The 24,866-nt window shown below is 37.4% G+C and overlaps 2 protein-coding genes across 2 annotated transcripts; both read right to left on the reverse strand.

Annotated features, from left to right (window-relative positions):
• Positions 1-81: 81 nt before the first annotated feature.
• dtwd1 (DTW motif tRNA-uridine aminocarboxypropyltransferase 1) lies at positions 82-3,541 on the reverse strand. Its single transcript, XM_087793084.1, has 4 exons — positions 2,486-3,541; positions 2,259-2,396; positions 750-1,035; positions 82-625 (listed from the first exon to the last, which is right to left on the reverse strand). Exons 1-4 carry the CDS (start codon positions 2,792-2,794, stop codon positions 396-398), a joined length of 963 nt encoding a protein of 320 aa, XP_087649210.1. The 5' UTR covers positions 2,795-3,541; the 3' UTR covers positions 82-395.
• Positions 3,542-12,368: 8,827 nt separating this feature from the next.
• fgf7 (fibroblast growth factor 7) lies at positions 12,369-17,396 on the reverse strand. Its single transcript, XM_087793790.1, has 4 exons — positions 16,973-17,396; positions 16,257-16,835; positions 13,160-13,266; positions 12,369-13,085 (listed from the first exon to the last, which is right to left on the reverse strand). Exons 2-4 carry the CDS (start codon positions 16,546-16,548, stop codon positions 12,870-12,872), a joined length of 615 nt encoding a protein of 204 aa, XP_087649916.1. The 5' UTR covers positions 16,549-16,835; positions 16,973-17,396; the 3' UTR covers positions 12,369-12,869.
• Positions 17,397-24,866: the final 7,470 nt, after the last annotated feature.

Here is a 24,866-nt window from a genome sequence, read left to right on the forward strand (position 1 = left end):
CGTTTGATCGGCATATTGATTAAAAAGAAAATCAAAAACAAATTTTCAATCAACATCAGAAACTGCTCGTTCAGGCGAAGAATGAGCTCGTATTTTTATTAAAGGCTAGAACTCAATTGTGCTCTTTGATTGTGACGACTTGATGTTTTATTTGTCCTCTGTTGAATGTCTGAGTGGAAGATTGGAAGATAAAATAAACAAGAAAAAAACATTTTCAGACTAAATTTCAAGTGTTTTGAGAAGAAGCAGAAACTTGAAATTTGAGTTTCCCTGTAAACAAGGAGCAGTTCTGGAATTTCTCCCCACAAATGTATAACTATAAATCTCTGTTATTTCATCCAAAAAGAAAATGAAAAAAAAAATGAAATCTGCTGCTCAAGAGTTTGTTGCAGACGCTAGCTCCTCCCAGCTGAAGTCTTTGCTTTACTGATCACCAGGTACAGGTAGGAGTAGAAGAAAAGAAGGTTGTCGTATTCTCCGTTGTACTCTTGAGCAAGGCACTGCTCATGGAAGTCCTTGAGAAAGTAGTAGATGGCTTCAATGGTTGCCAAGTGAGTGTCTGGTTTGCCCTTCTGACTGCGCCAGAAACATGTTTTCCTGGTCTTCAGCTCTACCTGCAGCAGGTCTGGAAAAGAAACAGTTGGGGGGGGGGGGGTTACCAAGTGACATAATGCAGAGGGGTCAGAATGAGGTCACCTCATGCAATCAGATCTTTGAACCCCGAGACAAGTGCAATTTCATGTAATTACCTTGAAGTCGCTCGTCTGTGACGATCTTGCTGGTCTGGTTCCACGTGCTGTCGATGAAGACCACCCTCTGGAGGAGCAACGCCCTTGGCAGGGAGCCCCTCGCGTCAACCGGGGTCCCTGACCCGCAGTCATCGGCGCTCTGTGTGGGGTTTTGAGCCTCGCATTTCAGCCTCTTTGGGGAGGGTTCACTTAAGGAGTCGCGTGACCTGCTGTCAGATCTGTCGAGCAAATGCTGCATCATGTCCTGCACCTGGACCGACCCCGGCCCGGGGAACACCAGCACCACCTACGAGGACACGATCCAAATGTTCAGGATGTCGAGGAGTTGAAGAAACACATAGAGCTTTATCACAAACATCATTTATGACTTTATCACTGACATGTGTAGAGACTGTATCTAAGCAGCCCCTAAGAGGACAGAGGATAACATTTTTGCTTTTCTCCCAATAATAATCTTAATTACTTGAAGAAATATATACACCACACATGAATGAACAAGAGACAAAACAAAGTTGGCATTATTTAACATCAACAAGAAATAGACATAAATTAAATATGAACTTAATAGGATGTGCAGTGAAATAGAGTAAGAACGAGGGTCAGAAAAAAAAAACTTTTTTAACTACTTCTTTTCCATCTACAATAAACTATTGTTTGACTACAGTTGTTAATTGTTTGAATAAAGATATTTTACTACAGTAGAAAATTGTTTAATTACAGTTTAAAGAATGGTTTTATTAGAGTTGAAAATGATTTGATATGAGTTATAATTGATTGAATATAGTTGACGTTGTTTGATTACTGTTGATTACATTGTTGAATTACTCTGATAATCGGATATAGTTTTTAAAAATAATTATTTTACCGTTGTAAATTGTTTTGGATTGCAGTTTATAATTTGATTTACTACAGTAGTAATGTGATAGTTACTTGTGGATATAGTTGTTTTTTTAATTCTTTTAAATTTTGTTTTTAAGTTTCTCCATTATATGGCTCTTTCTTTTTCTTGCTTTTCGCTTGCCCTCAAACAGTCACCGTATATAACGTAATTTTACTTTTACTTAATTTTTTTCATATGTTGCCTGAGAATTTCTTCATATCAGATACTTAGACACAAAACAATCTTTTCAGTTCTTTCAGTTCAGTTTCACTATTAACATTTAAACACTTGATGAAGCAGCTCAAACTCAATATTTAACTTTGAGACTTGAAAAGACGTGACTTGAGTCTTTGAAACCAAATGCTTTTCTTGAGTAAAGCTTCATCATTTCATCTCTTGATGAGAATTATTGGACACAGATGATACTGAGAACTGAAGATGATTGAAGCTTTACAGTTGTCTGGCTCAATTTGTCAAAAAAACCCAAAAAACTCTTCTGATCTGCCTTAACATGCTCTCAGAGTTCCCCAAAACTACTAGGCAAAGGAAAACCATGACTTGGAGTTGTGTTTTGGTGAAGCAAACATGCTCAGATCAAAAGTTGTGACGAGGTCAACCACCTCACCCACCTTGTTCTTGTCATACTCAGGTATGCACGGGTAGGTGTATATGGTGACATCAGCGGGCGCCAAAACCTTGGCGTGGATGGCCGTGCTCTTGCTGTCCTTCTCATTAGGGTGTTTGATGATGTCGATCTTGACAGGAAGCTGACAAACACATGACATCATGTTTAGCGAGTTGACGTACAAATTGACGTTAATTCTCCGGCCGAGATCAATCGCGACCTTCGACTGACCTTAATTACGGGGACTTCTTTCTGGCTGAGACCCACTAATGAGCAGCATGTGTAGCAGAAAAACTTCCTTGATCCTCCACATTTATCACACTTCAACCTGCCCCTCTGCTGCGCTTCCTCCAGCCCCACATGCGATGCCAGTTTCAGGCCTTGAAGAAGCCGCTTGGCAACGTCACCGGCGTCTGATGAATCACAGGAGACGGTTGCGTTGTCACGAACTCCGGGATGAAGCTTTTGGTACCGGTCCAGACCACTCATGTTTTTCTTTAAATGTTGACAGACTGATTTGGAGAACTTGGAGCTCAACATTTCAGTGCTGCGCACGAGTAACAAAACAAGACACGTACGTATCAGGAAGAGGAAATTAAGATAATCAAACTGGCATGTATTGTTTGTGTGTTGTTTATGTTTACTAGACAAAATGGTTTGAGCTGAATTGTGTTGAGATTTATATCAAACTATTTATATACATTTAACTTGAGGCGAATAGGAATTTTAATGTGTTTATTATATATTAATTAATCATTCAAATTTACTAATTTAAGCTGTATTTACTGAAAAAAACAGCTTTTTTATTTAATGACTCATGGGAAAAAGTGTGTAACAAATATCACACAGCTTTATAGCTTAAACAAAGTTTTATTTTGACACTAGAAAGGAAATTGTCTGTATCTAAATTATTATATGATTTTTAAACTTCTTTATTTAATAAAAAGAGGGATGCGTGTCCATATCTACATAATAATTGAATATATACGATTAAAATTGGCAGTCAACGTAAATATAGAATTATTTCTGATCCAATCGAAACTCGCATCCAATATTTACTTCATAACCTCTCCATGCGGCGCTGCCGAATGACCGCGCTGCTATTTCAGTCCGGCTAAATGCTAATGCTACATTTACCTCATGGCTGTAAAGTCAAATGGCGGTTTAACATGACGCAGCGTCCTTACTATATTATTGTTGTCGACTCTGGACTGAGAAATAAAACGAATTTACCGTTTTGACCGTTTTTCTGAAGCGAAAACATGGACAGTATGAGATCGAGCACACCAGCTTGTTTCCCGTCGGAGTTTAAAAAGTGGACACCAAGCGGAACCAACAGTAGGAGCTACGGAGCCCGGGAGGAGAGCAAACACGCAGCCGCGATCAGATATTAAAATCAAATATTAATAATAATTATTATGAATAAATTCACAGCCTTCTTATTTAACCTTACTCGAACTTATCTTACCCACCTGGACAAGCTTTTAAACTGATATTAATAGATGTTCTGGGTAAACAAGTTTAATATAATATAATATGAATAATATAACACAATATTATATTATATTAGATAACTATTCTAAGTAGCTTTGTTATTTGTATTATTATTATTGTTGTTTTCATCTGACTCTGCTTCAAGTCCATTGGAATTTTACAGCATAAATCGATCTCTAAATGGAGGGGTCTTCTTAGAAAGCCTTCAAAGAAGAGCAAAAGAAGAAGAAAGAAAAACAATACATGTAACTATAATTATTATAATTTTATTATAACAAAATTATTATTATTGTTATTAAATATTATATTATATTATATTATATTATATTATATTAAAATATACTATATTATATTATATTATTTTATATTATATTATATTATATTATATTATATCACCAATTCTTTTGGGCTTTTGCTATCTTTAATAAATAATTAATTCTCTAAATCAAAGAGTTTTCTGTCAGACAGCTTCTCAAGATATGTTGCAGAGCTGGAGGTGTTCTGGATCTCAGCTCAATACACACGATGATAACATCTGTCCAGAGCAGATCTGCAGCACTCACTATAGGCTGCTCCAGCTATGCCTGTGAAACACATGCTCAACAAGATACTCTTGTGTCAATAAGATCACTATTCAGTCAATTATAGTTTAGTTTGACTGGTATTCTAATACTCTAAGTGAGAAAAGACATCGAATGGGAAAATATCACTCATTTTGATCTATATGAACCAGAAAATCAAATCTACTCACATGACTTTGTCTCTTTATGTTAAAATAATATAGTTTGATCAGTCATTCACTGTGTTTCTAGCCCTACTTTGATTATACTTCAAGACGGTGCTGACATCAGAAATGTCTGGGTGTGTTTTGGGTTTTTGCCAACACAGACATTGCTGCTTACATACAGTGTGGTGGATTCAGACAAGCTGACCGCGTCTATTTACTCTAGGAAGCAGCAGCCTGTGGATTAGCTCAGCGCCGTGTTGTTACAATATATATGCTTTTTCTTCATTTGTCAAACAAATGTATAGACGGTGTCAGTCGTTGTGTCTTGATTGTGTTCCTGGTTCTAATTGATTTCTTGGCCGAGCCTGGTCTGGCAGACTCGACAGATTGTTGTGGATCAGAGATTCTGTTGGCCTTTTTCATGCTGCAAGTTTTCACTTTTCACATCTGTGGAGTGTCTGAAATTAGAGGCCATGGTTCTCACAGCCAATTAAAAACAATACACATGGGATTCCTCCAGGAACTCCAGTTTTCTCCCACAGTTATCAAAGCAACAACTGTTATGAGCGGTTTGTCTGTCGATTATGTGCCTGATGGACTGGAGACCTGTCCAGTGTGTCCCCTCCTCTCGCCCTTCTTAGCTTGCAACAACATCATTTAACAGAAGAGATAAAAGCATGATTTTCCTTCTTTTATCATTCTTTATTTTAAAGTGAGAGTGTTCGAAATTTAAAAACAAAAAAAAACTAGATAAGAAGCAGAGAAGAGAATTATGGGTTTTACAAATGCACAAAGGAGCTGAAATAATGGAAAACATTCTTATTATTAAATGCGTTTTATGTATGGTATACAAATATTTTATTTGAATTTCTGCAGGGGTCTTCTGTCCCCCCTTTTCGCACCCTAACAATTCACAGAGGCAGCTGAAATTATCCAAATCTCCCTTACTTGGTCTGTAATACATATGATTTAAATTTCATAAAAATTGGTTATATTTGATGAAAAACATTGACTGAGAATTTTGTCCAGACTTTAAGATCAAGCGCACACATCCTGCTATTTAATGATAATAGATGACACAATTATGTACTTAATTTAATTGCATTTTATCATAACTTAATGTCTTATTCCTTCAAATGATGTTTATGAAAAGCTCCAGCTCATTATTTGCATGAAAAACCTTAATAAAGTCATCAAAGAACAACTAATCAAAAGAGAAAACCTGTTGTTTTCTCAGCTCAAGGAGTGCATTTGAGAATAATTATAGCCTCAGGTTTAGGAGAAAAGCTGGCGCAACAATAAAAGCAATCTGGACCTTCGTATTGCATGTTGCTTATCAGAAACACGCTGTTGGACACTTTCTGACAAAGGAAAGATGTGGGTCGGGGAGCGTAGCATTCAAACACCTTGATGAAATTGTGTCCTGGCAGGAGAGGCTGTTGTTTTGTCATTTCATTTACACAGTTTTGAGTTCTGATCCTATGAACGGTGGGGATATAGATCCCGTGTGCAGACTATACATTTGTGTCGAGTCTAATTGAAGGTCTTCAAGAATGCTTTCCTGTGATTTACGACTTTTTCTTCTCCTTCAGACTCTTCTACCACTGGGTGAGCCTTGATTTACTGAGGTTTCTGGAGAACGGTTGAAAGAGAATACGAGGTAAAAGGTGAAGCTGCCGCTCCTCACAATGAGACGTCTCACGGGGAACTGTATCAGAGACTGTGCGATATTGCTCTGGCGGTCCCCGGGAGGTCCTGGCTCTCTTTCACAGCGGTCTGGTGCTCTGAGGATTCCGTGCTAAGAGGCTGTAAACACAGAATTCCCCAGGTTACATAACTACACGTTTCCTCCGGGGAAATGAAGGTTTATGGTCCTGAAATGTATCAAGTTCAGCTGGGAATCCAGTCGACCCCCAGACCCCCCCCCTTTTCCTCCTGCCCCAAGACCACCTCTTCACCTCGCACGAGACTGCCAGGTTTCTTGCTTTAACTCTATTCGGCACTTGGGTTCTTCCCCGTGGTTCTGTTCACAGCCAGATTCAGAGCCGGTCCAAGCTTGTCATTGGTGTTTCTCTGCACAAGCTGCTGTTAATGTGGCGCACATGTGTTCCACTGCAGGCTACCGCACGAATGGAATACCAGTGGTCTGTAGTGATTGTCAGAGACTCCTGATTAAGACCGGAATGATCAAATGGTACAGCCTTACGTGCACTTAAGTTTAGCCTGAATTATAAAAGCTATAATTCTCTTGCAAATTCCCCCAAAGGGGTGAATTAAACATTTCTCATGAGGAAATTAAATTAGGAAGCTACATTTGTTTAGTTTACGGAAAACGGTCAATATATTTTAAATTATTTATTTTTTTAACTCATACTGTAGAGTTTAATATTCTTAGTCCAATAATTTAAAAAAACAAAAAACTATTATTATTCATAGCCTTTTAAATTCAATTTTAAAAATGTTATCAAATTCTATTATACCAATAGTTTATAGTGAATTTAAAATGCTACTAATTAAAAAAAATTAAGGTTAGAACATTTATTTTGAATCATTGAACTATGAATATCAAACGCTATGTGTAAAAAAAAAAGAAGAAATATTTGAAAATATATGTAGCGTTTTAAAATCAATATAAAATGGTGGCACCATTGAAACCAACATTTTATATTGGATTTAGAAAATTTATTTTTTAAATATTAATTATTATTATTAACCTTTCAATTTTCTAATCATTGAATTCAATTATTTAAAAAAAACGTATCATCCTTTCAAAGTTCGAATTATTGAACTTAATTATTCAATCAAATATAAATCTAATCTAATAAAAATCGAATTTGCCGAAGGATATCTTCAGGGGATTAATAAAATGTATCTAATCTTAAAACTATTAAATGCTTTACAAAAACGGTGTTTTAAAGTTATTACTTTATAAAGTTCTTTATAAAAAATATATATATATTTTCCGCCACTTTTATTCTTGTAAGACAACTTCCGGTAACTTGTCAAATTAGAATAAAAACGATGAGTTGTACTTTCCTGAAAATGTGAGTTTTTTCTCAGTTTTTCTTTCTGCTTATCGTATTGAAACGTCTAAGGTTTGGAAAAATGTAGTTTCTAATGTCTGAACGTCGTCGAATGTTAGCAGTTAGCTTGATGCTGAGGTAAAATGTTATAATGTTTTCTCAGTAGAACTAAATGTTTAACTGAATTAAACTCTTATTTCTGCTCGAACTGTCGAGACACCATGATCAGCACCAGATGGACGCGTGTCTTCTGCAATTTGGGAATCAAAGGATCGAATTTTGAAGGTAAGAACAACATGTTATCTGTACTTATTTTTACTCTTACGTGGTGCTATTCTAGGTAGAACCTGAGGGTATTTAGTGAGTTCATTAAATCTTTATTTATTTTATTTTTTAAATTGTGTATTTATGATAACAATTACTTTCATTAAACCTTAACAAAATCCTTTTTTTAAATATGTGAGGGCAAACTGTAGTTTTTATATATATTTTAAAGCAATAATGAACACTTTTACAACTGTAACAAAAACATGTATATCAACACAAACTATATAGAAACTATTCATAAATACTTTCATGCAATCGTATGTTGATAGAATGAAACTTACCTTAAATAGTGATTTATGGCTTTATGGCCAACTAACAAAAACAACTGTGTTTGAATTGAAATATGGTGACACAGCTGCATATAGTGTATGATAAATAATAATGCATGATCATTAAGGATGTAAAAAATGACAAGAGTTTCATTGAAAAAAAATGACCACCTTGCTCTAAAAAGTCACCCTTTGGATCCAAGATTGTTTCAATTTCTAAATATTTTTAATTGTTGGTCAGCAACCAAAGAATGAGGTCATCTGACCACGTAAATATACTGGTATGGTTTTTGTTTTTTTTCATTATACCAATGTGGTATAAGCAGGTTATTTCACAGTGTTGCAGTGTAATACCACTGGATTTTATTTCTTTCCTGATATTTAAATAACCAAACATTTAAATTGTTTACTGGACTATCTCACTATCAGTACAAGATCTTGGTAAAAATGCAACACCGGATGCAAATAAATATTGTGACAAATATGCCTCTTTTGCATGGTGATTTTTGTTTTTCTTTTGGTCAGTGAACTAACTGTCTTTTAGTTTAAAACTGTCTTACATTACATAATGTGATATAGAACTCGACCATTAGAGGTCACCATTAACAATCCTAACTGTAAAGAAAAGTAGCTATAGGAAGTGGTGGTTAATTATTAGTATTGTTATTATTAGTATCATAGTTATTTCTGATTGAGTGGTATAACATGGCGTGGATTGTGTGTCTCCCTTTTTCTTGTTTGGATTATTTATGTTGCATTATCTATCTGCACCAATATACAGCATACATGGCGATACATCGAGATATTATATTCCACGCTACTGTATCGATATTGTTTTTTTTATGGTTTGCAAAACATGTTTTATGTATGGTATGTATAATTTAGTTTTATTTATGGTTCACAATGTGTGTGAAAATGTGTGTGACAAATAAAATTAACATGCTTTTGTTTTTTTTTCTGTTGTAATTACACCTACAGCCACTTATTACATCCTCTGCAGATTAAGGACAATAAAATCCTGCGAGATCCCCGCAATAACTGAGGACTAGAGGATACAGTCGACTTAACGCTGATGTTTGGACATACAGTATATTAGTTTAAAAACAAATGAAAGCAGTTACGACTTCGTCATGAGTCATATGGTCTGTAAATTCTGAAACACTAGAGTAGTACTCGACAATACTAAAAAATTTGGCCTTGCTTCTACAGTATCACAATATATCGCAATATATCATATCCTTGCCCCAGTATCGTGATACGTATCGTATCGCCAGATTCATGCCAATACTCAACACTACTATATACGGTGCCAAGGTATGTGTATCTCAGTTTATTTTTCAATGATGTCTTCGTTCAAACTACCTAAAGAGAAGGTTTAAATATTTGAAAGAATTCTAAATTCATGTCAGGGAAAATGTTGTTTACTGTGTAAATAAAGAAGATATCAGTATAATAAATTAGTTACAGGATACCAGTTTCCCCTGAGGACTGGGAAGGACCGAAAGGTTGCAAAGTCAATACATTGTAAGCTTAACCATATGTTAAAAATAATTGATGGTAGTTGTATTGGGAGAAAAATCATATAGAAAGTGCCATATTTGACAAGAGGAAAATATATCTAGGAGACGGTGTTTGAACCATGCAAAATAATTGTAAATTAACTATTTATTTTGCTGCCTGGAAGGATTTCTCTCCTCTGGTCCGGAAGCGTGTTCGGGAACCATCAGAAGATTCTGATCCACAGACCTCAGAGCCCGAGCTGGGGTGTAAGGCTGGATCAGATCACTGACGTAAGGAGGAGCCTGACCATGAATAGCTCTGAACCATGAAATGTGAGTTCTTCTACTAGAGCAGTGTAATAATTTGTGATCCCTCTCTAAAGTTTAAAACCTGTGTAAGTCTTTTGTTTTGTGCTCGCTAATGTTGTTCAGTTGGCATATAGAAATGTAAGGTGATTTCACAACGTTGTCGTTAGAAAACATTACGTTTTATTTAAGTATGATTAGATCCTTGATCAAGTATCAGATTCCAAACCAATAAAAATGTCAACATCTGAGTATAAAAAACACAAACACAAGTAAGTAATTTATATTTGTAGAGCCCTTTTTCAGACCAGGGTCACAAAGCGCCTAAACAATCAAAACAATAAATCACTATACAGTATTGCCTGAACTAGTTTTATTCGTGAGATGCAGGAGAGGCACTGAAAAGGTTAAATGTGTAAAAGACATACCTAATCATTAAAGATATTCGATGAACCTACCGTCACAGTTAGCACTTCTTTCGGTATAACTGCAGAGTGATTCCATGCATAAGAGTCTAAAAATGATTTGTGACTCAGGAGTATTTTGTTCAACAAAACCTGTATGTCTTGGAAGAATTTAAGATCATAATTTCTGTGTCTGGCATGCCAGCATTGATTCAAATCTCTTGGAAGTCTGCAGCCTCACGTCTATGACAGTTCTCGCTCGCTGGTGTTGGCCTCGGTGTCTCCCGGTCCTGCTGGGAATACACAGCCTTGAGTCTGAAACGTGTTTACATTTTGAGTATGTTACAAATTATCTGCTAAGACTAACTTTGCGTGACTTGGCAGAAGCCTTCACCTTGCTCAGATGTTGTTTGGGTCAAATATGTTTCGGGGGTTTGCGCTCTCGATTTAACTTTTCTTCATTTGACGGGGGGTTCTCCGAGCCAGATGTGAACCCGGGCAAAAGGTAAAACTCGTGGCATGTCTCATGGTTGCGTGTCTGCGGACCCTCCGCACGAACATATACGTACGGGGGAAACCCTACCTTTTCTGCTTGTGACGGATGCATCAGCGAGGATGATTAATGCTCATTTATATTTTAAAACACACCTGGTTTATACACGTGAAATGGTTTCACCATTGACGTGAATCCAATGAGTCACGATGCACATATGTAGGAGTAGTCGAAGTACGTTCTTGTTTGTCTGAATCCATCTCTTAAATGGTTATTCAATCTTCTGTACGACATCCTGAGCTTCATCATAACTGGGAAATGGGCCAGATGGATTCTTCTGAGGTCCATTTATGGCAATATTGGTCTTGGTTTTATAACTTTCTTCCTTCATTTTTTTTTAAACTTATATTATAAACATTCTCAGTTACACATTCACTTCCAGGCAATCTCACAATAGAAGTATAACACTCGAAATATACATTAGTCTGTTTTTACCAACGATATATGTGATACGGTGGGTTGTGGGTTTGAATCCTGATACTGTAACTAATGGGCAGTTGTCAGCAAAGTGAGTGGTCGTGAAAGCTTCAGCTAAATAACTTGTATTTTGATGATGTTTCACTTTTGTCTGGCGTTGCTAAATAAATTGATACAGATTTATGCATATACTAGTCAACCAGGGTTCGTGGATATCAGATTTTGTTCATTTGAAACTCGTCTTATGTCTACCACCACTGAGGTTATCTGACTCCTTTAAAAAAAGAGATAATATTAAATCCGCAGTTGGGAAATAATAATAATGGGATGAGAATTTAGTAATTCAGGTGGTGGCTGTTATCTTCTGGACATCCATGAAACTTTGGAAGTATTACACACGAGGGTTTATGTTTGTGTGTGTGTTTGAATAAAATAGTTCCCAAACGGCATTCTTTGAATTTGACTATTGATAAATATTAAAACTATGAATAATTAAAATAAAAAAAAGTCTCAAACTATATACGTTCAACAACAAAACCACATTAAGTGTTTAAATAAAAAGCTTGGGAAATTAAAAATAAATATATTTGCACTACTATAATGTTATTTCTGTATATTTAAATTAAAAAAAGAGACTTAAAAACTGTGTCAGTAAAGTAGCCATATTCATTTGTAATGGGTAAGTTCATAGATTGAAGAGAATAAACAAGTCAGTGGCGGTGAAGCTACAGCATTTAATGAGTATAAAATACAAAAATCATATCACAGTGGTTGATTATTTCTAAAGGCGTTTTGTTTTAATTATTAAATATGTATAAATAAATTTGCCTGACATAAAAATATTGTAACATAACTACTTTAAGAAAAGATCTAAAAAGAGGCAATAATATTAATCAGTGCTGAAACACAAAAAAACAACCCACAATCCCCCAAAAACCTACTGGTAAATGTTGTAAAACTGATGATAAAGCAACTTTTGGAATACATACAACGACATTCTTGGATAGTAAAATGCTCATTTGATCATTGGATATATGTGTCTTCAAATATTAGATTACAACATCATAAATATTGTATAAATGGTTAGTCAAAAAAGCTTCACAGAGTTGGTTAGTACAAGGGATTTTAATCTTTTAGCAGCATAACATTTCAGTATTTTTTAAGTGAAACACCTCAGTCAGTCAGGTCAACAAAACAAAACCCTCTTTCTGCGTTTGACTTAAATAAGTTCTCCACCGATGTTTGTCTTTTAGTGTTTCTCAAAAGACAAGTCCAGCTTGCTTCGCTTCATCTTGAGAATCTCCATCGTGTAAGCTTCGGTCTCGCCTAGTCCTGACTGTGTAACACTTGTTTTATTAAAAAAAAAGACAAATTTATGAAAAATAACATTTTACTCACAACAACAAGTAGCAAATATTCAATGTACTTTTAAAACAGGAAAAGGTGCTGATGTCGTGTTATACAAAAATACATTAGAAAATGATTTTGACTGGAGAACTGTAGAGAGAAGTGTCAGTAAAGTGTTTACACATGTCTGATAACTTATATAATACATTATATATAACGTATACAACTTGTTCATTCGTCGTTCTCGTGTCAGTCCGTCCGTCTCTCCTCCTCTTTGCACTTCATGGGGATGAAATGAGACGCGACATGCTCCCTCCTGGTCTTCTTCCCTCGCAACGGCTTCCCCCTCTGAGACAAGGCGATGAACATCTCCTTGCCGTTTTTTGTCCACTTCGAGGAGGAGTAAGCGTTGAAATAATTTTCTAGGAAGACCTCTTTGAAGTTGCAGTTGTCATTGTAGATCCTCTGCAAAGTCAAACAGAGGTGATGTCAAGTGTTAATACGAACGACTCTTTCGTTTGACCTCAAAGTTTTGTTACCTTTCCTTGCAGCTGTCCGGCCTTGTTCATGCAGACGTAGATCTGACTCTTCACACCTTTGATGGCCAGGATGCCTCCCTCGGACACTGTCCTGATCTCCAGAATACCTGCCAGACACGGGGTGAGGAAATGAGACGGTTTGAACTTTCGACACGCAGCTCTTCATTTGTTCCTCGTCATAAAACCTGAGGGAAAACCCTGCGGCTAATCACTCACTGGTCTGTGTGGCTTTATTGAAGCCATGTCCACTGGCCTGGGTGGCCGTTACGCGGAGCAAAACTGATGCCATAGCACATATGGGAGACAGATTACACTCAACTGCTTCGCTGTTTGAGCTTTGCACGCTACGTTTCAGGCCTGCGTTCTGAATCCGCACAGGAAAAAAAGGTTATATTTCACCTGAGCTTTAATTTACTGTCCTGGAATTCACCCATTCTTTTTTTTTCTTACTTCTAGAAGCACTTTAATAAAGCTGTTATCTTGGTTTGATTTTCCATGTCAGGCATAGAACACAGCAAATCACAGGTTGCTCATAAAGGAAAATGTTGTTATCAGTTCACACATGCTGCAGTAATTCTTCCACGAGACAAGGGAGGGAAGAAAGGGAAGACCTCTATTAGAGCCCTTCAGTCTGACGTTAAGCATGCAGCATTGCAACGTTGGCCGGATCACAAACAGATGACAGTCTCCTAATCTTGGAATGTGGTTTGCACTCTCTTTGCATTTGATGTGCGAGTGCTCTTCAGCGTGTGCACGAATTTAAGGCATTGATCATAACAAAAAAAAAAGAAAAAAAAATGCAGGTAAGTTCAAGTATCTTCAAACTACTAATAGTTTCACGATGTTTCTCCTAGCATGCGTATAGCTTGAATCCTATGTTTTCCAGTCGTGCTCCCTCAGCACCGTAGGCTCACTCCCATAATATTATAAGTCGGTGCAGTTGTTTGGTCTACTCTGAAGATGGGGGGACTTCTCCACACAGACAAATCGTTAACATTTTGGCTCTGACGCAGAAGCTTCTCAGGCTCTCCTCAGCTTGAACAGATTTGTCAGCACTCACTGGTCCGGCCTCTGGCTGAGTAAACTTACTTTGGGGATAATCTCCGGAGCCTTAGGAATCAAACTCTCTTCCATCAATGTATAAACATTTTTTTTCAAGTAACGTGTTTTCCTGGTCATTCAATCTTCTCCATTCATTTATGCTTAATAGACTTAGTAGACAGGATTGGTACTGTGTTGCATTAAATAAAATAGTGAATTATTTATCACATTTATTAAAGAGATTTTAATTGTTGTTGGAAAATTGGAAGAAAATAATTAATTTACTAATTATTTTTTTGTTAATAATATCAAATTTTATTCTCACATGATAAATATTCAATCATCTTTATTTCCGACATAATGATAGGATAAAGGTCAGTCTTGTTTTTCTTTGCGTAACCCGATTACAGTTGTGACTTTCAGCACTTCTGAGGCAACGGAGACGGATGAATGACCCCCGTGAATAACAATGTGAGCTCTGCTTTCCATTAGTGCAAAGAACAACAACTGTCAAAAATAAACCATTTTTTGTCAGCAACTTTGAATCGGGAATCTCTCTCGTGCTCTGTTCTTGATGAAAGACGAGATGGCTGTGGCCGTTTGTTACGGGTCAAGTCAGCTGGCCAACAAAGATGATGCTCGACGGAGGTCAATCCAAGAGTATTGGCTTCCTCACCATCCACATCTGATCTCTTATTAGTTCACATTTTTGCCTAAAATTTGGCCTCAATACTTTTCTATACGAACGTTAATCTTCTTTTTTTCAAACTCTGAGTTGAAAACAATACATCCTTGTGTCTGTAATAAGCCATAGATCTTCCTTGTTTCTCATGCAGCTCAATCTCTTCAGCTGTCTCCATCAAGACGCATTATAGTTTATCAGCAAAGACACATTCTCTACTCATCAGCGTGCTTCATGTCTGACAGTGTGCTGGATTTCATTAGTCAAGATGACGTGTGGACGTCTACTCTTTCATGTCATGTCTCTTAGTTACATGTCCACACTCACTCCTAGCATTTAAACCTAAAAGCTGAATTGATATGATGTTTAGAAGTTGCCTTATCTTTTATATGGTCAGAAATCATCCACAAGATAAATATACAGTTTGTATAATACCTTTCTTCAAATGGCAACACATTCACAGAATACTGCACTAAAGTAAAATTATCACCTGTTGTGCTACACAGCAATACGTTTCATATCTGTGATTTGTTCGTTGTAATTTTGTGGTTTAGACTGTGAGAGTAATTTGCTCATTCAGTTTAAACTGGAGACCTCTGCCAAGAACTCAAGCATATATGCGTTTACGATTGTTTGCTGATGTTGTTTTTATGTCCTCTCTGTGTGAGTAACAAGCATCCATGCAGTTACTTCAAACAAGGCAGTAGTTTGAGTGGCTTGTCAAGTATACTCTGAACTAAGAGTTCAACCATGTATTTAAGTGAGTTGTCTTTCAGATAATCCAACCTTCTTGATGTCCTTTTATTTACTAACATATACAAACCAAGTTGTTGGGTTGGAATTGAAATTGATTCCCTTCGTGTTGGTGGGCCAAAACTTATCTCCAGCTTGGTCTATATGTCCAACATCTATTCTCAGGGGTCTCAAACTTGCAGCCATTTGTGGGCAACAACATAATATTCTGTGTCCCTCCATTTAATTCAGGCAGAGCATGGATGTTTCTGTTTAACGTCAGATGGTAAAGAACAATTATGTTATAATTTATATAACATTGATTATATATTTAGGATGGAACAGGTTTCTTAAATATAGTAACAAATACAATTTGGGAAAAATTACCTAACTTCACAGTAAAAAACACTCAAATCCATAGACAACAAAATCAAATTTGTCAAATAAGTTCAGAAGACTCACCAGGTTGAGACCCAGTCAAAACAAAAATCGACCCCTGGTGCCCCCCCCCCCCGCCCAGCGAGTTGAGTTTGAGACCCCCACTTTATATATTTTGACAACTTTCGTTTTGCCGAAGCCATACCATTGAACCCAACAGTTGACACCAGCCTCCCTCTACATGTAGCATTACTGTAGACTTACTGTAACAGTTGGTGGGGTCTTGAGTCCCAGTGATGTTGCCATAGTCGTCGATTGTCAGGAACCACTGGGTGCTGCTGAACAGCTGTCGGATGCGCACATCTCCTCCCTCCATGTAGTCATAGTTCCTGGTGTGGCGCTCGTGTTTGGAGCAGTTCATGATGGCGGCAAGTTGCTCTGGAGTGCAGTCACTGTGGACCACACTGACACTGCTGAACAGGAAGAGCGCTTGCAGGTAGAGTCCGGAGAGTAGATTCGGAAGGTTCCAAGTGAGCATCCATTTGAGCATTATCATTCAATGCAGTGGGCATCAACGGACAACATACTGAAATGGGAGAAGAGATCTTCAACGCTTGGGCGCCCTGTAACTTGACCTCGGGGACGGAGTGCTTCCCTGTTGAAGGGGATCCCAAGTGCTGCAGTTTAACTCCCAACGTTTTCTAGGATGCAGCTGGAAGATCTAAAATAGATGGTTGGCGATAAACTCCCCTAGTCCGGCGTCGGAATGATCACGTCCATACTGTGGAGCCATATTCCGTAAAAAGGGTGTCACAAAGTCAGAAAATGGAGAATGAATGGTCACTGTAAAGAAAGAATATAAAAAATGGTGAGGTGTGTTGTTAAAATGAAAATAAAATAATTTTCTTGTTTAAAAAATGTGTATTTCAGAATAAAACATCAGATAAAAACCTCATTCTGTTGATGATAGAATCACTTACATGTGAGCTGAATGATGACAGGAGCTGTGTTTCCCTTCAGCACCAGTTTTATCTGGAAGGCTGCTCAGTGCTACAGTCGCCGTCTCTCTGGTGAAGCAGGATCGCTGCAAGTCAGAGCTGTGAGATTCCGTCAATTCCTCTAGACGTCTCCCTGACTCTGGCCGGCCGACTCTGTGCATCTTCTCGTGTCGCTGTGCACTCCGCTCAGATAAATGCCTCCCGCTGACCTCACTTGAGAGCAATTAGATCTCAACCAGTCAGCTGTCCTTGGCCGAGATGTAATGAAGAAACACCCTCTGCCTGCTTCTCTTCCCCGCTGTCACTCACCCACCAGACATGAGAGGGAGCTATAAACTCCCACAATCGAGGGCTCTCCACGGTGTAGTCTCGTAAATACTTGCACAAAATTTGCATGCACTCGCTCTTGAAGCCACAACATCTGTCTCTTTTACCACAAAATCTTTTCAGATAGTTTAAACATTCTTTGATTGTTGGTCCATTATCATTTTTTTTCAAGTCACCATTCAAGCACACCCAATTATTTAAAGATTTACCACCCAAAGTTTTAAAAAGAACACTCTTCAAAGCAGCCTTTTCTCGTACTTATTAAGCAAAATAGTAGGAAGCAATAAGTTACGGCTGACAGGTATCCATCCAGCCGGAGAGAACCAGAACACATAACCGCTCACAAGTACTCATCTCCACGTCGGGGGTCATGCACTCTTTCACTTTTTCTGTTTGTATTTAAAGGCACAATTTATTGCCTTACATACCAGGCTGTTCCTAAGACGCACCACTTCAAAAGTTTATAGTACCCTAATGACGCAGCTCCCCGGGGAGGTCAGGCCTGCAGGCCCGCCGGAGAAACACTCCTGGACTAGCAGCTCTCTACACTTACAGTCGTTAAAAAGAAGATCTATGAGGTGTCACTTCAATGCGTCCTTTTTAGAAAAGTTCACACTTTTGACGTGGCAAACATGTATTTATTTTTTGGGAAGATGTAACTCTTTTTGTTTCTCCTCATGGCCGAGTTTTGTGCTGATGTGCCAATGAAGATGTCCTGCTTATTCAAAGATGAAGGTTGAAGTAAAACAAACCAAAAAATGAATGATTTCTTTTTTTTTATATTGTGTCAAAGTTCAAAGTCGTCAAAAAGTGGTCCTTGTTAAAGCGGTTTTCCAGTTTGAAATTCTCAAGAATGTAATGTTTCTGTAAAGAAAATGATAGGAGGTATCCCTTGCTTCTCTGGCTCCCTTTCGTGGCATGGAGTGGCGGAGGTTGTTCACCTTGACCCAGAGGCCATGTAAGGGATAGCTTAAACACATTTGTTTTCCGGCCACCAGGTCACCTTGAAATTGAAAAGCACAGTTGAATTAGACAGCTGGATAAACCGTTTTCACAGTATTGATCAAGAGTGTTATGGTTATTAACTTCCTTGTTAAAATTGTTCCACTATTTTTATTTATTTATCGATGAAAATCAATGTAGAGCCAACATTTAAAAGCCAATATTGTTGCATTAGTCTTGGTAAGGCCAGGGGTGTCAAACTCAATCACGAATGGGCCCCAAATATTTTAACGCTGCCCAAGTTGCGACTCAACCAAATTTCACGCTCACAAATCAAAAGTCTGAAAAGAATGTGATTTCTGGGGGGTTTTCTCTATAAAGCAAAGTCTGTGGTTAGTTACAAAATACAGGAATTGTACTTTGGAGTGACTCATAACACACGGCCCAAAATGTATTGATTTGTATTTCAACCACATGAATCTTTTTCAGAATAAGTTGCTGAGTTTTATAATCTCTGCTTACTGGAAAAACACCATGGAGGGCCACGTTAGGACACTATCATTATCATGAGTGTTTGATGCCCGTAAAGTGTTTTGTGAGTTTGATTTGAAACAAATTATCCTTATATTTACTATAATTGTTTTAAAGAGTTTGAAACATATGACTTAAAACCATAAAGCAATTGTCCCTATCCTGAAATCTCATCTTTTAATACACTAGTGCTAATGGATTTATATATATATATTTTTTTAAACTTATTGGCAACCTCTGATAGGTGGTCTACTGACGCTTAATCTCCTTTAACCTAAACTTATATTAAGAGGTGTTCTTAACTCAAATGTTAAGGACTTTAAAGCTACTAACTAATGTGTTAATTTAAGTGTGTGTTAAATAGATCTTGGACCTCTATTGTATTATCAGTACGTGTCTGTTTGTACAAAACTCTCTTTCCATTGAAATACTTACATTATAAAATGTGCTTAAGCCCCGCCCAAAACGCTTTGTTATTCTGGAGATTAAATCTTGGAAGTCTCCACTTCCAAGGGAGTTGTTGTTTAAACAAAGCTGTTTTCTGAGATTGCAGACAGAGTGAGAACTATATAAAGTAATAAGTTCAAAACATGGTCATGATGAGGAACTTACTGCATCTTGGAGAGGAAGAAGTCAATATTTGAAACATGTGAGTGAGTCAGAAAAGTTTGGTTAGTTTCCCTTTTAATAAATCAATATTATAAACTATGAGTCACTAACATTTTGACTCTGTTAGCCTTTGAACCCTGACTATTGTCTGACAAAGAACATGCACTATAAAATATTTGTAAGTCAAATTATTCTTGTGAGGCCAAGCAGGAAATCAGGTTGAGTCATTTGAATAAGTCATTAGAGGCTCTTTTCTGTAACTGTATCACCCGCCATGAATGAAAAGGCAGGTTTTAGAAAGAGGAGCTTTTCAGATGAGATCATCGTGCCTAGTCATGCAGACAAAAGAACACAGTGACTCGGTGTTCCGGTGTCAGACCAAACACTGTGTGGGTGAGTAACACAAAAATAAAACATGTTGTACATTGTTGACAGCCGCAAAATATGTTTTCGTTGTCACGCAGGAGTCCAGGTGATCATGAGACAAACTCAAGTAAATAACAATTCTCAAACATGTATCTTCTGCCATTAAAGCATCCCAACCTTACCCATGATTTACTTGGATCAAATTCATGTATAATAACCACTATTTGGCTTAAAGTGGAGTAAAAGCATGTACGTGACCTTAGTCGACCATGTTGTCGGGGCGCAGGAATATGCCGTCGAACAATTGGCTGTAGATCACAGCCCTTGGATCCGTTTAACGAGAGTCTGGTTCACAGGTTAAGGGCGACATCATTGACCTCGCCTAATGAAAAAAGAGCGGAGGGAGTGACATGTCAGTACTTAATAATGTGTGTTCATGATCAAGCTGTGATGAGGATCTTTTGGCATCTTTATAACTTTATAAAGTTCTAATCGCACTGAATACTGAAAATGTTGAAAATAAATATGTTTGAATACAAGATGTTTGTTTTTTAAGTGAAGAATTATATGGAAGCCTATTCCTGCCACCAAAAAGTAGAGAGAAAATAAAAGATAAAGACCAGTAAAAAACAATAGCCCTCTCCATTAGGAAAACAGTTGTTGCTAGCGATTATATGTTAGCTTGAGCGTCACAGTGTATCTCACGTGATTTAGAAAGATTACAAGAACAGGGCGTGCTAGGAGGTTGGTGTAGTCTGCCACACTCTACGTTGTTTTTTTCAACTTGGTTTCCTGTCATGTTAGTTACCAGAAATATTTTGACTGAGTTCGTGTGGCACATAAACAGTGCAGACCACCCAACAGTCATGTTATCTCTTGTTAATATAGTTCACAGATGCTCTTTCATCTTTGTTATTCATATAAAGAGCCGGTTAGAAAAGCTTCTCGTCATTTATTCTGTTCATATTTTCATGGACGAACCTTCTCAGAGCAGCCAGGATGCAGTTTAGTTGACCTCAGGATCACTGCTTTTGCAGATCATGTCAAACCAATCTTCAATTCTTACTGGAGCAATTTACTGAAAATGAAGCAAATTCTTTCTTATATGCTGATATTTGCTATTTGCTATGATATTTATAAAATCAATACATTACATTAGCATTAAATACTCAAATCCTGTTCGCTCTTCTTTTCTTGTCCTTCACACCCACTCTCCCAGCTGGTCACGGCAGAAGACTTTTTACAACGAGTCTGGTTCTGCTCCAGGTTTATGCCTGTTAAAATGATGCCTTATCCTCGCCACTGTCGCTCATTGTGATTCACTGGGAACTTATTCACTTATTTTATAAAGTGTTATTTAAACTGTAACGTGTCTTAAGATAACGCAATATAATATAATAATATAAATAAACCTTTATAACGTTTTTCTGTCATAGACAATGTCTTGTACCACATCATTTCCCTCAGAAAATGTCATAGTGTATAGGAAATAAATCGGATTTAATTCAATTTAAAACACTTCACTGATAAGAGAGCAAATCAGCAAAGTTGAGAATTCCTTAACTGTTTTATTATAATACGAAAAGTGCTCAAATGTTTACTTCATCAAAGGAATATGACCTGTAGTTCTTATATTTATCACTTGTACCTTTGATTTTTTTTCCCACGGAAGTCTTTGAAGATAACCCAAAGTGGTCTCGTAATACATTTGATTGTGTCCGCAAACGAACCCCACCAGGAATAAATAGAGCTAATTGTGCGCACACATGTGTGCATGCACCATGCAGGAGTTTGTTTTACAGCACGCTGCAGTCGAGCGATCAAAGAGGCAGAGCTGTCTGGAGTTTACAGTTGTATAGGAAGCGCGGTGGCCGTGAGGCAGCCATAGCAGACCTGCGTGAGTGAACCTCTTTAAAATTCAAAGACTGGATGCCCTCAGCACCAAAACCGACAAAACCGCTCTCCGCCTTGTTTATCCCCCTTTTCTCTCTCTCGGCTGCGCTCCACTGTTTGGAGTAGAGGTCAGAGCTTAAGCTCTTACAACTCCTTTTATTGATTCCCTTTACTGGAAGGTATGTTGAGTCCCGCTGAAGCCAGTAGAGTTGGTGAGGGTTAAGATGATTGCGGCGTAACACGCGAGCACACCAGCACAAGCCTGGATCCCACTTTGAAATTTCGGGTTCTTGAACTCTTGTCGTGTGCTCGCCCGCTTTCCGCGTAATCATATCTTGGCTTCTCAGATGTAATTCCTCAATGCGACCTGACAATGCTTTTTTTTTTCCCCCCCTTGTTGCATCTGTTGGCGGCACCGAGCTGACCTTCTGAGGAGCTTATGACTCTCACAACTACAAGTGTTTTCCAGCAAGAATATATTTTTGGGATGTATCCCTTTGTTCCATCTTAAGATCCTTTAAAATAGTTCACACACAAAGCTTAATCCAGAATTTATGACAGTTTCCACGATTATAGCAGAGACATCTGCCTCCACAACGGATCTTCTCTCAACACTCTAAAAGCATTCCACGAGAGAGAGCAGAGCCTCCATGTCTGTTTGTTTGTGTGCGCTGGTGGGTCTACCACTATTCTTAGCACTATTTGAGGCTTGTTTGGGCTTCGGAATTCCCTCATAATTGAGGATCTCTGGAGATTGAACCTCACAACAATGCCCAAGAATAACCCAGACACACGTGCAGCACCAACACACATTCTGAGCATGTACAACTGCTTTTAAATAAACAAATATATAAATAAATTTCAAAAAATGAATATCTTATTTTCAAGATTGAGTTACAACATTTCATTGAGTTAGTGAGTTGGTAAGCTATATAAAAATGAGGAGTCTCCTGTTACATAAAACTTGATGTGACCTTTTATTGCTAGAGTGCTTTTGATGAAATGTAATGCAGCTTATCTTTTATTCACAGAGGACACATGTTCAACCACATTTGTTTTTAAGGGATTTAATTTTTATAGGCATGAGTTCTGTAGGCGAATGAAAAAATGTTAAAAATGACTCCAGATTGTTTTGTTTTTTTAAATGGCTAAACTTAAGCATCCCAACATTAGTTCTTTGTTGGAATACATTACAACTTCCCTTCTCTCTCCCTTGTCTCCCCCCACTATCAAGTCTGGTTCAGAACGTCCCCACCGGACTATCCTATTCAATCCACTTACAGAATATTTTCCTTCAATGTTTTGCGTCAAATAATCAATTTTTTTGGAACCTAATTGCTCACACAAATATGAATTTCTTACTAACTTACAAATGTTAGCCACATTGTTTGTTAGGTTTGCTTGGACAATTTCTGAGATTTTCAGTCTGTTAAAAAAAATTTCCTGAAATGTTTTTTAAAGGAAAAACTTGATTGTGTTTCCCACATACGTTGAGTTCAACACCACCGATTTAAAAATAGTTTTGAGTGATGTTTCTAGATTTTGATGGTGAATCTGTATTTTCATTCATCACATAATTCACTATATTTTTCCTTTTTGATTTCTTTATTTAAGTTTAAGATCTTGGATACATGTATGGAAAAGTTATTTAGTATGTTTGAGCTTTAGTTTCAGATTTTTTTAAGATGCAATATACAGTTGTTTTGTATTAATGTGATGTATAGTTTAGTTTTTAGAATACATTTTAAATGACCATTGCTTTGTATTTCATTAATAACCAACAAAACAATGTCAAAAACCTGACTTTTCATCTTAATTTATAACTAAGTATATGAGAGCCATTCGTATATAAAATAGTATTGAATATATGCTCTTAGTTAAGGTACCATAAATGATAATATTTACTATAATGTATGTGAAAGCAACAATTACTTTGTTCTGGTCCATGCATTATAAAAAATAATAATGTTGACATCAAAGCTCATTTTGAACAGTAATTCATGGATAAGTTTGGCAAAAGCGACAAATCTAAATGATATCACGTAGTTAAGAGTCGGTGTAATTAAGGGTTGTTGAAGAATGTGGACCAGCGTAGAGTTTCTCTGTCGGGGGAATACTCTGATCCCGACTAATGCAGGAACAGCTGTTAGGGATCACAGACTTAGTCGCTCGCCTTATCTGTTCATGTATCAGAGAAAGCAGAAGCCTTTCCTAAAACAACACACCCTGACTCAGCGGACTTAGATGAAAAAGCAAATGTTAAAATCGCATCTTCTGACTCAGACCATTAGGGTTGTTGATATATATTAATCACTGGTTGTTTGTATATTTCAAAGATTGATGAACGGCAAGAGGTTTTGTATCGATATGTGAGAGGTGAAGTTGCTGGACTCAAATGAGCAAAACCACTTCCTACAGGAAACAGCAAAGACAATTTTTGAGCTACAACTTCCGTCAATCATCTGTTAAAAAACAACTAATGTTTGTTATTGGGCAGCAAATGAGAAGAACAATCTTCATTGAGTAATTTCATTGAACCTCTTTTACAGATAAATACTTCACTTCTTTGACTGGTTTAATTCTTGATCCTGCACTTCTTAAGTCTTCCAACGTCCGAAGTAATTGTTGAGTGAAAGATTGCTTTTAATTATTATGTGAAAATTGTACATTACTTTGGAGTCTCTTAACAATGAGATTGCCATCATGAATGAAAAGAAAACTTGTTTCTCTTTTAAACAAAGCTCTTCCAGATGAGATCCCCATCATTCAATTACTTTCTCCCCCTTCTCTCCCATGGTCCTACTTTTCTCCGTGTCATGTGGACTGTGGCCGTCTGAAAATGGCTTTAGTATAAAACAGCTGGCGCGCTGTTTTTCATTTTTTTTCTAATAATATGAACATGTGAACCCTTTGCACGACACACTTCAGGATTGAAACCAACAAATAGCGTGCAAATAAAAATGCCAGAGTTCATCAACGTGTGGGTCGGTACATTCTATCCTAATCATACATGGAGGGGTGGGTTTAGGAACAGCAGGGTGCCGTGTTTACAACATCGGCGAGGTGAGGCACACAAAGGAGTTTTACATCATGAAAAGAGGCTTGCGCTGGGCTTCACCGAGCTAAATTGGGCACTTAATGAACTTGGCATGAGCCTGACACGGGAAAGGACTTTGAAAAAAGCAGAGCCGGGCTGGGGGCACCGGGA

This window comes from Callionymus lyra, chromosome 6 (assembly GCF_982586985.1).
Source record: "Callionymus lyra chromosome 6, fCalLyr1.hap1.1, whole genome shotgun sequence".
In the NCBI taxonomy this organism is placed as follows: domain Eukaryota; kingdom Metazoa; phylum Chordata; class Actinopteri; order Syngnathiformes; family Callionymidae; genus Callionymus; species Callionymus lyra.